The 15,206-nt window shown below is 41.1% G+C and overlaps 1 protein-coding gene across 1 annotated transcript in view; it reads right to left on the bottom strand.

The window, feature by feature from the left end:
- Nucleotides 1–624: 624 nt before the first annotated feature.
- Nucleotides 625–15,206, bottom strand: part of CFAP97D2 (CFAP97 domain containing 2) — a 31,418-nt gene continuing 16,836 nt past the window's right edge. Inside the window, exons 4-5 of the mRNA XM_049856371.1 lie at nucleotides 3,395–3,587; nucleotides 625–976 (exon numbers count right to left, since the gene is read on the bottom strand). Of these exons, the coding sequence (XP_049712328.1) occupies nucleotides 854–976; nucleotides 3,395–3,587 (316 nt within the window). The 3' untranslated portion in view covers nucleotides 625–853. The remainder of the gene's footprint in view (nucleotides 977–3,394; nucleotides 3,588–15,206) is intronic.

Raw genomic sequence — 15,206 nt, 5'->3', positions numbered from 1 at the left:
GGGATGCCCAGATTACAATTCTGACTTGAAGTCAAGAAACAATGGATTGGTAGTTGCGTCCTGATGCTTTCCATCTCTGTCTTTTTCATAAAGAAGAAAAGTACAGAGTAGCTGTAGAGCCTCACCAGGCAGACCCAGAGCTGGACAGGTCGGGGATGGGGTGGCTGCCCAGGAAGTCAGCTCTTGCTCTCTTCCTTGAGATCTGATTTTTGCCAGTGCGGTTAGTACTTCTCTCCTAAGGCACCATTTCGCTCAGGGCCTTCTCCCAGGGGCATTGTCTTAGTCATCTAGTGCTGCTATAACAGAAATACCACAAGTGGATGGCTTTAACAAACAAAAATTTATTCTCTCACTGTCTAATAGGCTACAAGTCCAAATTCAGGGCATCAGCTCCAGGGGAAGGCTTTCTCTGTCGCCTCTGGAAGAAGGTCCTTGTCATCAGTCTTCCCTTGGTCTGGGAGCATCTCAATACAGGAACCTCAGGTCCAAAGGTTGTGCTCTGCTCCTGGTACAGCTTTCTTGGTGGTATGAGGTCCCCAACTCTCTGCTTGCTTCCCTTTCCTTTTTATCTCTTGAGAGATAAAAGGTGGTACAGGTCACACCCCAGGGAAAGTCCCTTTACATTGGATCAGGGAGGTGACCTGGGTAAAGGTGGTGTAACAATCCCACCTTCGTTCTCTCAACATACAATTGCAATCACAAAATGGAGGACAACCACACAATACTGGGAATCACGGCCTAACCAAGTTGATACATTTTGTGGGGGACACAATTCAATCCATGACAGGCATATACTGGAGTCTATATACAGGAGTACATAGTGGAAATGTGTTCAGACAGAACTGGTGACACGTCACATAAAGGAGACTTCTCTGCGCTGCTTTGCTACAGGAAACCCTATTTCTAGGGACTTCCACTTTCCCTTTCTTTGTTTTACTTTATCTGAGCGTTTGTCTTCGCTCATGGGCTCTGTTTCCTGTACGTAAAGAGGGAACAGCAATAGATTCAAAGTAAGTAAATAAAGGATAGACTTGAAGCATAGTTTCCAAGCACTTTTTTTTTTTTTGACATTTGCTAAAGGAAACAACAACAATATAAAAGGGGAAAAAAGGAAACAAAAGCAGAAGTGAGAACACAGTATTTACGTCAATAAATATAAATGGATAAAAACTCATTGCCATTGAGTCAATTCCGACTCATAGTGACCCTATAAGACAGAGTAGAACTGCCCCATAGAGTTTCAAAGGAGCACCTGGTGGAGTTAAACTGCCAACCTTTTGGTTAGCAGCTGTAGCTCTTAACCACTATGCCACCAGGGTTTCCTAAATGAATAAAACTAAGGAAAAAACCTTCTCAGACTAGGTTAAAAAGTAAAATTACGGTAGTGTGCATATAAGAGGAAAATCCTGGTGGGGCAGTGGTTAAGGGTAACCATGATGGAAACCCTGTTGGCATAATGGTCCTATAGGGTGACATACCTAAAACAAATAAATACAGAAATATTAAAAATAAGATGGTAGCCAAAAATATATGAGACAGATACAGGCCAAAGGAGTGCAATAGACATAGCAAAATGAACAAAAGCTCCAAGATCCCAACAGAAAAGTGGGCACAGGACATAAACTATTCCTATAAAGAAATATATGGCCAATAAAAATAGGAAAAAAATACTCAGCTTCACTAGCTATCAGAGAAGTGCAAAATCAAACAAGATACTACTTTTTTTTTGTCAGTCATACTAGCAAAGTGGTGATTTACCCCCACACATTAACTTGGAATGCTGGTGGTGGAGCGTGAAATGGGTTTTTTATGTACGTGGCACAATAGTTTAGAGCTGGGCAGCTAACCAAAAGGCAGGCAGTTCAAATCTACCAGTAGCAACTTGGAAACCGTATGAGACAGTTCTACTCTGTCCTATAGGGTCGCTATGAGTTGGAACTGACTAGATGCCACATAACATCAACAACAAACCAAAACCAAGGAGCCATGGTGGTGCAATGCCTAAGTGCTCAACTGCTGATAAAGAGGTTGATGATTCAAACCCACCCAACGACTCCAAGGGAGAAAAGACCCGGCAATCTTCTCCTGTAAAGATCACAGCTAGGAAACCCTATGGGGCAGTTCTACTTGGTCACGTGGGATTGTTAATAACAACAAAGCCAAAACCAGTTGCTGCCGAATGGACTCGACTCATGGTGCTAGAGTAGAGCTGTGTTCCATGGGGTTTTCAGTGGCTGAATTTTTGGAAGTAGATTGCCAGGTGTCTCCTGAAGTTCCAACTTTCCATGAACAATTTGTACCACCTGGGGACTCCTGTTGTTGTTGGTGTAGGTGCCATGGAATCGGTTCCGACTCAAAGTGACCCTATGTACAACAGAACAAAACACTGCCCAGTTCTGCGCCATCCTCAGAATTATTGCTATGCTTCAGTCCGTCGTTGCAGCCACCGTGTGGACTCCTAAGGGAATGTAAATGGCTGTAAACTTCTGGAAAGCAATTTTTCTGAAGTATGAAGACTATTAAAAGTTTTTGATATTACAAGCTGATGTTTAAACTTGTAGTACATTTGTAAAAAAAATGAACTTTGACCTCTAATTTATGCAACTTACAAAAATTTCATATATGTTACATGCCATTTTTATTAAAGATTTAAAGGCAATCAAGAAGACCATAAAAGTTTTATGAGAAAATATAGGAGACTATTTTAATAATCTTCACTTGGTGGAGCCTTTTTAAGTATGGCATAAAAACCAGATGCCTTAGAGAAAAATATTGACAGATCTGACTACCTAAAAAAAAATATGTGAAATGTCTCCCCATATAATGGCTATATAGACAGGTAAGGTGAGTGAAGGTTTTTTCAACTCTTTAATTAATTCGATTCATTGGAACATTTCCAAACAGGGTAATTAATGACAGAGTGAAAATCTCCTCTTTCTTCATTCAGAATTATGGTTTTGCCAGCAATAAGGAGACCATGAAGAGGGAGAGTTTAGGGTTTAAATTGTCTGGGAAACTCTTTCAAAATCACTCATTTTCTTTGCCTGTCTGTTGCAGTGTGTGATGGCTAATCCGAGGTTGCCACTTGATTTTCTAACCAGGTTTTATGTGTACTATCCTGCTAAGTTATTATTTTCACTGGATCTTTCCCCCAGGAGTCACAATCAATCAGTTGAGCTCATTATTATCTTCTCGTAAATTTGTGAGGCAATTCACCAGTGAGTCCTCATTCCATGTATTCTATGGCTGGGATTTGCCCATTTGGTGTACACTGGCTTACAGTACAACAAAATGCCTTAACCAAGCCAAGAATCTGCAGATCCAGGTATCTGATGAAATAAAGTGGAATTTTCAAATAAACTTGGATTTAAGATAAAAAAAAATCTAAAATTACCTTTTCACTTGGTGTATTATACCATCTTCGTGGGTATTTCCCAATGGCATCCCTGTACTTTTCAATCCTTGCCCAGTCTTCATGCCATCTTTGAGCTTGATACCAGGGCTTCGATTTTGTGATCCGTTCCAGAATGGCTTTGTTCTCTTTTCGCACTCTGCAAAGCTCCTGTTCTCTTTTTCTCCTGTTTAGACTCCAAAAAATAACACACACGTTTCTTGAAATACTGAGATAGTTAAAGAATGGGTGACAGAAGTTTATCATTCTGCATTCAAGAGAATGAGACTGTGTGTCTACAAGGGGGGCTAACCAACCTCTGGGGCAGGAAGGACCTCTCAGGGAGGTCAGCATTTGCTCATTGTTATCCATTCAGCAAACATTTAATAAGCCCATCCTTCTTCAGGCACTAGGATTGGGAGATGATGGGCTTCAGAGTAGGGCAAGAAAGTCCCTGTACTCAGAGACCTATATAACTCAGTTGAGAAGGATGGTATGTAGAGGGATAAATACAACCTTGTGTTATAAATGCTTTGGGGGCACAAGTCGGGGATGCTTAGGACTTCCTGAGGGCCATGGGGAGAGGTGGCAGTTAGGAGAAAAAGGGATGCTGAAACTGAGTCTTGAATGAGTAGTAGGCCTTTACCAGGCAAGCAAGGAGAGAAAGGGTATACCACGTAGCATGATGACCTAAAGCAGCTGGGCACATCTGGGGAAATTTAAGTATGCTGGTGTGGCCGAATTATGGGAGGCTGCATTTTGGGGGACCTTGGGTGCAGCTTAAGTAGTTCTGTCATTGTTTTGAAGGCATTGGGATGCTACCGAATGGCTTTAAACAGGGAGCGATATGTTCAAACTTCATAACTTTAGAAAGGTCACTCTGGAGACAGGGAGGAGAACGGATTGGAGAAAATAAGACTGGAAGGGAAACCAACTAAGGGTCTACCGTAGTGGTCCAGAGGAGAGATGAAGACAACCTGAGTCAGGCAGCAACAGCAGATGAGAAGAAAACTGTTAGAGAGGAGGGGTCGGTCGCAGTTGGCACCTGATTAAGATGTAGTCACGAGAAGCGTAAGGTGTGAAGAATGAATTACAGACATTAGGATTAAGTGACTGGGTGACTATGGGGAGATTAGTTAAAGTAGGAACTAACAGTGGAACAGGTTTGGTGGGCCTCTGCTTGGAATATCACCATCAAGAACATTTACTGAGCACTTCCTGCATGCTCAGTACAAACTGTGTCTCGTTGATAATAGACTGCCAGCCATTGATTTATGTACCAGTAGTTAAGCACTCGGCTGCTAACCAAAAGGTCAGCAGTTGAAATCCACCAGCCGCTTTGCAGGAGAAAGATGTGGCAGTCTTCTCCTGTAAAGGATTACACACTTGGAAACCCTATAGGCAGTTCTCCTCTGTCCTGTGAGGTCGCTGTGAATTGGAATCAACTTGATGGCAATGAGTTTTTTTTTTTTTTTTTTTGAAGAAGAAGAAAAATTGCTGCCAATAAAACCATGTTATGCCATCATTGTAAAATATGTTTTCATTTCAGAGCTGCTAAAAATCTGTGTGTGTTGGGTTGGGGTGGGAGGAGTATGTCTTAGAACTGATGAAATATGATTAACTGATATAATTCTTATAATAATAACCTTAGAGGTAGGCACCGTTAATACGGTCATTTTATAAAAAAGAACAAAGCCACAGATGTAATTGGTGGTTGAGCTGGAACTTGAACCACACAGTCTAACTGGATTTGGGGTCATGGTGGAGCATTTAGGTGGAGCTATATGCCTCGTGCCCAGGAATCATGGACCAGGGCTGAAGACATGGATCCAGGACATCTAAGCAATGGCTAAAGTGAAGGGCATGGGTGACATTGCCCAGAGGTAACGCGCACACCAGGAAGAGGCCGGGGCAGAGCTTCAGGGGACACCAGCATTCAAAGGAGGTTAGGTCGACTGGAGGGCAAAAGAGACCAAGAAGAAAATGATTAAGGAAGTAGAAAGTTTAAGAGGAAGTGGGGAAAGAATTACAACTTGAGGGGAGTGGACAGTGATGCTAAATGACACAGAAAGGCCAAGTGTTTGGTTGATTGTATAACATGGACACTTCTTTAGGTCAAAAACAATGGGAAATTACCAAATATATTCAGCATAAAAAGAATAGGACTGAAAAGAGCCCATGCAAAAATTACCAGACAAAGATGTCCATTTCAGCATCATTTATAAGTGAAAATTCAGAATTAATCTACAGGCCCAATAACATGGAATTGGTGGAATAAATGACGGTTCGGTCATTTAAGAGCATGTGATGAACTCATTAAGTGATGTTCTAGAAAAGATTTTAATGACTTGAAAAATTGTTGTTATTTAATGTCAAGTGAAAAAAAGTCAGGATATACGACTATGTATGAGGTTTAATTTTAATTACATTTCGTGCATTTCTATACACACAAAGATATAACAATAAGAAAATGTAGACAACTATACAAATATAAAAGCTATTATCTCTGGGTGAGGGAAACCCTGGTGACGTAATGGTTAAAGAGCTACTGCTGCTAACCAAAAGGTCAGCAGTTCGAATCCACCAGGTGCTTCTTGGAAACCATATAGGGCAGTTCTACCCTGTCCTACAGGGTCACTATGAGCTGGAATCGACTTGAGGGCAACAGGATCTCTGAGTGATGTAAATGCAGGTTATTTTAATTTCTTCTTCATACTCTCTAATATATTATTTTTGTAATCAGGAAAATCATGAAATTTATTTTTTTTTAAATTTAAAGGAAAAAATTCAATGGATTTAGCAACCAGGAAGTCATTGTTGACCTTATTTAATTGTTCGGTCGTTCAACAAGTATTTACTGACATGGTCTTGGAGGACATCTAGCTCAGTTGGCCTAACATAGTTTATAAAGAAAATGTGCTCTATCCGACTTTGGTGAGTAGCATCTGGGGTCTTAAAAGCAGTCATCTAAAATACATCTACTGGTTCCATCCCAGCTAGACCAAACGATAATGAAGAAAACCAAAGACACAAGGAAAAGATTAGTTCAAAGGACTAGATGGTGCCTGGCTACCACCACCAACTGCTCTGACAAAGATCACAATAGAGGGTCATGGACAGAGCAGGAGAAAAATGTAGAACAAAATTCAAATTCACAAAGACCAGACCTGCTGGTCTGACAAAAACTGGAGAAACCCGGAGAGTATGGCCCCTGGACACCCTTTTAACTCAGTACACTCCTGAGATTCACCCTTCAGCCGAAGATTAGGCAGGTCTATAGGGCAAACAATAATACATGTGAGGAACGTGCTTCTAATTCAGTTGTGTATTCAAGACTAAATGGGCACACCAGCCCAAAAGCAAAGACGAGAAGGCAGGAAGGGACAGGAAAACTGCACAATTGGAGACAGAGAACTTGGGGTGGAGAAGGGGAGAATGTTGACATGTCTTGGGGTTGACAACCAATATCACAAAATAATTTGTGTATTATTTGTTTAATGAGAAACTAATTTGCTCTGTAAACTTTCACCTAAAGCACAATTTAAAAAATTTACTGAGCACCTACTATGTGCCAGGCACTGTACTGGGCATTGGATAAACACTGATGAAAAAAATAGATACAATCCCTACAGTCATGAGGCTTGTAGTTCAGTAAGAAGACAGATAGTGAACAAATAAACCCACAAACAAATGACTACAAATGATAAATTTTGATAATTGCTATAAAGGAACAGATCAGGATAGAGTGAAGACCTTCCTCAGGGCATGACGTTTAAGCTGGGATTGAAGGCTGAATAAGAATAGCTAGGCCTAGAGTGGAGTTCCTGGCTGGTGCAAACAGTTCACATATTCTGTTGCTAACCAAAAGCCTGGAGGTTTTGAATCCACCCAGAAGTACCTTGGAACAAAGGTCTGGTAATCTACTTCCAAAATATAAGCCACTGAAACTCCCACAGAGCACAGTTTTACTGTGAAACACACAGGGTCACCATGAGCTGGAGTCAACTCGACAGCAACTAGTGTTTTTTATGCCTAGAAAAAAAAAAAAGAGTAGGGAATAAATGTTCCAGACTTTTACCCATGTACTAGGAAGAGCCCCTGAGACACAAAGGGAGGGGAAAAATGTTGTAGTTGAGATTCCTTAATAACAATTTTGCTTGGATAGTTCAAGGCAGAACTGTCCACTTTATTGTTTGGCCTTGTTTTATGAGACCATTTACTCTGATCATTGTGTAAATTGGGTGTCATCCAACTAAGTTTTTTTCTTCTTTCTCTTCCTACTTTTAAAATGTGACTCTTACTTGTACATACGGATGATCTGTAGTTACTTGAGGCTTAAGAGGATCAAGTTAAAGCGTGGTTGAGTGCAGACAAGAGGGAGTGGAGTGAACCTGTGAAGGCTGACTGTGCTTGTATTTACAAGCTTGCTCCTATCAGCTGAGTCCTGTGATGGTAATGGAAAGCAAATGTTTCTGGATTATCTATTATTTGTGCATAATCCTTACCTTTTTTCTTCTGTTAACATGTAAAGCAAATGTTTCTGGATTACCTATTATTTGTGGATAATCCTTACCTTTTTTCTTCTGTTTACACGAGTAACTTGCAGCTGACTTCATTTTTCTTCCTTCCTCCCTGAATTTTCATTTAGTTAGATTCTACCTTTAGGGTTTTTAAAAGCTCCTTCTATATAAGTAAACTGCAAGTCCTATTTAAATTGCTTGAGGAATGAGACAGTCTTTGGGGGGGGGGTGGGGTATAGACCTGTTTATTCACTTTGAATATAGCAGGAATAACTTGCTCCTTGGGAAGGGGTTCTTCTCTAGGCCTCTGTATAGAAAACCAAGCACAGTAACAAGGCAATGCATGAAAAGTTTCCCAAGGAGTCCATCACCACTCCCTGTCAGCCTGTGGTTCTAAATCAGGCTGTAAGACCTGGTATGGACCTTAGGGATTGTCTGGTCCAGAAGTCCATGAACAGAATTCAGAAGCCCATGAACTTGGATACAAAAGAAATTTCATCATTATTTTCACCAGTCTTTAACTAAAATTTAGCATTTCCTTCAATTACAAGTAGAGGCAACATACCACAATATTCCATGACCTTCTTACCAATAAGAAGTCTCAGATATTATAGTTGTTGCATATTTTTTGAAATATCATTTATGCTTATCACTTTGAAATTTGTGGTTATTGTATATATTAATGAATATTGTTATTCCTGTTATTGAGTATGTTAATGAAGTACATATATTATTTTATCATAGTTAAAAAAATATTTTCGTGTCTCAATATAGTTGGTTTCCTTTGAAATCATATGGATTTTATTTTATTCATTTAAACACCTGGCTTTCAGAAAAGGACCATAGATTTCGTCATTCCACCAAAGGAGGCCTTGGCATGAAGGAGCTTAAGAATGCTTGATTGAAAACAGTCATATTTGAAATATGAATAAGTTATTAGCAATAATAATAATAGCTAACCTTATTGCGTTCTGAGTACTGTCTAAGCATTTCACATATATGAATGCATTTCATTCCCATAACAATCTATAGGAAAGACACTGGAGTTCCCATTTTACACATGAGAAAACCAAGGCAACTTGGCACCTTTCCCAAGGTCACACAGCTAGAGGTAGAGATGTCCAGGTCTAAGGCTGGGAGAGGTTGAGTAACATGTCCTAGTTCTTACAGAGAGTCCTGACTCACAGATCTCTATATCAACTTCCATACCACATCAAAACCTCTGAAAGTGTCAAGGAGATGATTTTTTCTCACATTTTTTCCCATTTTCTAGATTCAGCTCCTTCTTGGTGTCTGGCCAACTTCTTTCTCTGGGCATCTGGAACATCTTACGTACCTGAGTTATAGTGCCAAAATGAAATTTAAAATGACCCCATAGCTTCTGGGGACCTGGTGGCATAGTGGTTAAGTGATTGGCTGCTAACTGAAAGGTCAGTGGTTCGAACCCACCAGCCACTCTGTGGGAGAAAGATGTGGGAGTCTGACTCTCTAAAGATTTAAAGCCTTGGAAACCCTATGGGGTTAGTTCTACTCTGTCCTATAAGGTTGATATGATCAAAATTGTCTCCAGGGCAATGATTTTGGCTTTGGAAGTAGCTTCTAGAGGGAAAAAATGAAAGTATAGGCAGTCCCTGTATTACGAGCGAGTTCCATTCCTAAGTCTGTCTTTAAGTTGAATTCGTACGTAAGTCTGAACAGTCAGGTAATGTTCATATCTAGCATTAACTAGTCAAATGTTTGTCTTAGTATATAGTGTACCTTGCTATGCATAAAAGACGTTAAAAAAACACTTCCAGAGATACTAAAACACCTTTAACATAGTAATACAGTAATAATAATGTTTTGATATGTGTGGCAAAGAAGTGCTCATTTCTTATTATGAACCATTGTATGTACCTCGAATTTTTAATATAATAGCCTATGCGGTGGTTGGTTTGTAACTACGGGTTGTACGTAAATTGAACATTCTTAACCTGGGGACTGCCTGTGGTGATAAAATCCATTTGGCTATATGAGAACATGGGGATTTACAACACACTCAGCTGCTAACCAAAACGTCAGCAGTTCGAACTCACCAGCCGCTCCGCAGGAGAAAGATATGGCAGTCTATTTCCTAAAAGATTTATGGCCTTGGAAATTCTATGGGGCAGTTCTTCTCTGTCCTACAGGGTTGCGATAAGTCGGAATCAACTGGATGGCAACGGGCTTTGTTTTTTTTTTTTTTGGTATAAGGAACAGGAGCAGCAACTAAAATTCTAAAATCCAGGTCCCATGTGTATACTGCAATCAGTGTTATCAAAATGGAATTGAAATGGAACGTCCAATGAAACCAGCTCCATTGTTTCCAAGAGCAGCCAGGAGACACCAAACCAAAACCTGTTGCCGTGGAGTCAGTTCTGACTCATAGTGACCCTATAGGATAGAGTAGAACCGCCCCACAGAGTTTCCAAGTCTGTCATCTTTACAGAAGCAGATTGCCACTTCTTTCTCCCGTAGAGGGGCTGGTGAGTTTGAACTGCCCACCTATCAGTTGGCGGCGAAGAGCTTTAACTACTATGCCACCAGGGCTCCTCCCAGGCAATAACATCAGTCCCATAACAAGCACTAGGAACAGACTGTAATCTCTCAGTAAGGACTTCCTCTGCATCAAGCATAGGGCACCAAGTGCTTCACACCTTTTATCTTGTTTAACCCTCACAATTCCAGGAGCTAGCTACAGGTATCCTTAACAGACGAGTAAACTGGGGCTCGGAAAATTCAGGTTGTACCTTACCCAAAGGAGTGTACAAAGCCATGGAAACCACCGCCATGTTGTGGCTGACGCTGGGCAGTCTGCTCTTGGTTCATGCCCTTTGATTTTTCTTTTTCCCCACATGGTTTCTACTGGGTTTAGGCAGGTTCCTTTTATTTGGTACTTTAAGGACTGTCCTTTTAACACTACAAACTCCTCACTGGTCCCACACACATGTGACTTGAGCCTCAGTTGCTTCAGATGCACTCAATAAGCATCTGGCTAACAAGACAGGCCAGAATCTGATGGTCCTGGCCTGTTGCCATTTGCTGCAGGTTTGGTGAATGAGCTGTGAGAGTTAGAAGGTTCCAGAAACAAGAAGATTACCTCTGTGACCCATACTTGAGAGTCTCTACATGGTACTGAGTTTTTAGGTTGGGGCAGAGGCATTAGTCTTGGACTTTTTTTGGAGGCGCATGCACACGAATGCTCCTTGTAGCCTTATTTGAATAGCTAAAACCTAGAAACAAACCAAATGCCCATCGACAGGTGGATGGAATACTATTCAGCCACGAAGAGGAATAATCTGTTGATACACGCCACAGCAATGGCATTACGCTAAGTCAAAGGCAGAAAAAATGCAGATGTTGGATGAATCCGGAAATCCTGGTGGTATAGTGGTTAAGAGCTATGACTGCTAATGAAAAGGTCAGCAGTTCAAATCCACCAAACGCTCCTTAGAAACTCTATGGGCAGTTCTACTCTGTCCTATAGGTTCGCTATGCATCAAAATCGACTTGACAGCAACAGGCTTGGTTGTTTTTGGGTGGGGGGTTGAATTCATTCATATAAAACTCCAGAAAGTGCAAAACAATCCATAGTGACAGAAAGCAGATTAGTGGTCACCTGGAGCTGGGAAGGGGTGGGGGTACAGAGAGTGGTGGGAGAGAGGGATTAGGGACGGGCATGAGAAAATGTTTGGGGAGTAATGGATATTTTTACTGTCTTGATTACGGTGAGTATTTCACAGCTGTAATTGTATGTCAAAGATCAAACTGTACCCCTTACTGAGATATGCCAATCATATCTCAGTAAAACCTTCAAAAACAAAATTAAGTGTGAAAATTAAGGGTATATATGTATGCAACTGTATACCTACACACAATTGTCAGTCATATATTTTCTCTCATAGCTATTGACTACCTCGCTAGCTAGATTTATCTATACTACTGGAGCCAACTACCTCGCAGTGTTTTGGAAATGGCCAAGTTTTCCCTGAAAAAGAGCTGCTTTCCTTCAACATAGAGAGTTAACTTGGCAAACGTTCTTTATTAAAGAGTGAAGTCAACCAAGAAATGAAATAGCAAGTTATCAGGCTCCAAATTAATGCACTTTTTTTTTTTGATCTTATTTTGGTAGATATATACATACATATAAAACAAAATACTTGCCATCGTGACCATTTTTCTGTGTACAATTCAGTGACATTAATTATATCTATTATGTTGTGTACCCATCACCGCTACCCATTTCCAATTTTTTTTTATCACCCTTAATGAAAACTCTCTGCCCCATAAGCAATCCCCCTTCCCTCATTTCCCTCTCCTGCCTGCTCCTGGTATCTACTAGTAAACTTTGGTCTCTCTGCATTTTCCTATTCCAGATTATTTCATGTAAGTGGGACAAATACAGTAGTATTTGTCCTTTTGTGTCTGACTTATTTCACTCAGTATAATATTTTCAAGGTTCATCCATATGATTGCATGTGTCAGAACTTGGTTTCTCTTTATGGCTAAATAGTACTTCATTGTAGGTACATACCACCTTTTATTTATCCGTTCAACTGTTGGACACTTGGGTTGTTTTTACCTTTTGCTGTTGTGAATGATGCTACAATGAACGTTGGTGTACAAGCATCTGTTTGAGTCCTTGCTTTCAGTTCTCTGGGAGATATACCTGGGGGTAGAGTTGCTGGGTCACATGGTAATTCTGTGGTTAACTTTTTGAGGAACCGCCACACTGTTTTCTACAGAAGCTACACCATTTTATAGTCCCACCAGGTCCAATATCCTCACATCCTCGCCAACGTTTGTTATTTCCCATGAAAACTGATGCATTCTTGACAAACATTGTTTAATTACATTCTTGCAGTGTTTCCGTTAGACGAATCACATGGAGACACTCCACTTCTACCATCACTTTGTTATGGGTCATTAGCTGAGGGATGCTGGGTGTCACCTTACTCCAAAACTCCAGTGCTGTCAATCTGGCCATAAAGCTGAATTCTTTTTAATTTTGGACATATGTAGCTACCACACTTTATTCACAATATATTGTCCAGAGCTGGGTGAAGATAAGTGCCTGGAAGAGGGAACACATGTGCAGCATGGAAGTCGTTGATTGCTTTAAAAACCCAGTCAGGTTGACAATGAGATGGTCTGCAACATGGGAAGCTGTGTTCAGAACTATGGACACGCGGCACTATGAGGGAGGGAACTCAGAAGCAGCCAGATCAATGGATGGATATGGGAGACAGGCTCAATAGATTCTTCGGGTGCTTATTGCATTGCAGAAGGGGGATGATGGAGCCATGGAAGAAGCAAAGCACAGCTTTATTATTTCCATGGCTGCCCTATCAGGTTTCTATGGCTGCAAGCTGAGTCAACCCAACTTTGAGGTGTCCACCCAATGTATCTTCATGCAGAGCCTTGGACCTTGTCTTCATGTGGATCTACAAAGCCAAATGGTATTTTGTAACTTTACACAGTACTTGGAGACATTCCAGGTCACTCTTCAGAAAGGCTGGCCTCTCATTTCTACCCCCTTCTATCCTAGCCCCTGATTTTTTCTTTTTTAATTTTGATTGTGCTTTAAGTGAAAGTTTACAAATCAAGTCAGTCTCTCACATAAAAACTTATATACACCTTGCTACATACTCCCAATTACTCTCCCCCAATGAGACAGCCTGCTCTCTCCCTCCACTCTCTCTTTTCGTGTCTGTTTCGCCAGCTTCTAAGCCCCTGTACCCTCTCATCTCCCCTCTAGGCAGGAGATGCCAACCTAGTCTCACATGTCCACCTGATCCAAAAAGCTCACTCCTCACCAGCATCCCTCTCCAACCCACTAGCCCCTGATTTTTAATCTTGGTGTCCTAAGAGAAGTTTCTGAAAATTTACAACACCTAGGGAACACACAGAAACCCTGGTGGCGTAGTGGTTAAGTGCTATGGCTGCTATCCAAGAGGTCGGCAGTTCGAATCCACCAGGTGCTCCTTGGAAACTCTATGGGGCAGTTCTACTCTGTCCTGTAGGGTCGCTGTGAGTCGGAATTGACTCACCGGCAGTGGTTTTGGTTTTGGTTGTTTAGGGAACACACGTCTGTGGACACACATCTGTGGTATATGTTGACTCCAGTTCAGGCAGGATAACTGGCTCTTTGCCATAACTTCTAAGTGTCAAGACACATTTTCACTATTGTACACAATGTGCTGTTCATTGAGCCCAGGCCCACCAGTGACTCATCTCCTGCTTAGGTCCTCAACTCCTCCATTCCTGGATTTGTTTTCATCCATTCAGTCACAAGCCAACCAGGCATAGCCACCGTGTTGTAAATGTCCATTTGACTCCTCTTAGCACACAGTTAGTGAATAATCAATACTAAATAACATCAATTTTCTTTTTCATAAAGCTTTGAAATTTGCCTCTGAAACATCAAAATCTTAGAATCTATATCTTCAGTTAATTCACAAATTCAACAAACATGTATTAATGGCCCATTAGGTCCCAGGCTCAAGGTGTAAACAAGTAGACAGTCTTTTCGTCAGGGAGCTGATGGACTTTGCTGGATTCGGCTTTGTCTAAATGAAAAGTGCCACTCATACGTTCTTTTCTAACACCTAAGGACTGAGTCAGTTTTCACACCAACAGGTGCCTTGACTTCAGTGACATTTTTTGAGTAACTCTGTTTAAAAAGCTTTGACAATTCTCTACATATCGGATGAAAAGGTGTTACTTCCAAGGAAAGCAGGAATTAACATCTAGAAACAGTATGGAATCGTGGAGGGATCAGGTTTAGAGCTAAGCAGCCTGGGTTAGGGATGGGGCAGAAGGCAGAGCCTTGGTTTGCTTGTCTTTGAAACGGGAATGGTAACACTTACCTTTTGGTGTTATTGTAAGGTTTTATGGTTTTTTTTTTTTTTAAAGTGAGCAAAGCACCTGGCTTTCATGGTTGCTAAAAACCTGATGCCATCAAGTCGATTTCGACTCATAGCAACCCTATAGGACAGAGTAGAACTGCCCCATAAGGTTTCCAAGGAGCGGCTGGTGGAATCAAACTGCCAACCTTTTGGTTAGCAGCCGTAGCTCTTAACCATTACGCCATCAGAGTTTCCATCATGGTTGCTAAAGTAGGTGTCAAATACAGAAAAAATAACTTTAAGTCAATCCCAACTCATGGTGACTCCATGTGCGTCAGAGCACAACTGTGCTCCATGGGGTTTTTAATGGCTTATTTTTGGAAATAGATCGGGGGGCCTTTCTTCTGAGGCACCTCTCGTTGGACTTAA

Source organism: Elephas maximus, chromosome 17 (assembly GCF_024166365.1).
Source record: "Elephas maximus indicus isolate mEleMax1 chromosome 17, mEleMax1 primary haplotype, whole genome shotgun sequence".
Lineage (NCBI taxonomy): Eukaryota > Metazoa > Chordata > Mammalia > Proboscidea > Elephantidae > Elephas > Elephas maximus.
Note: the sequence above shows the minus strand (reverse complement) of the source record. Positions and strands in the feature narration are given on the sequence as shown.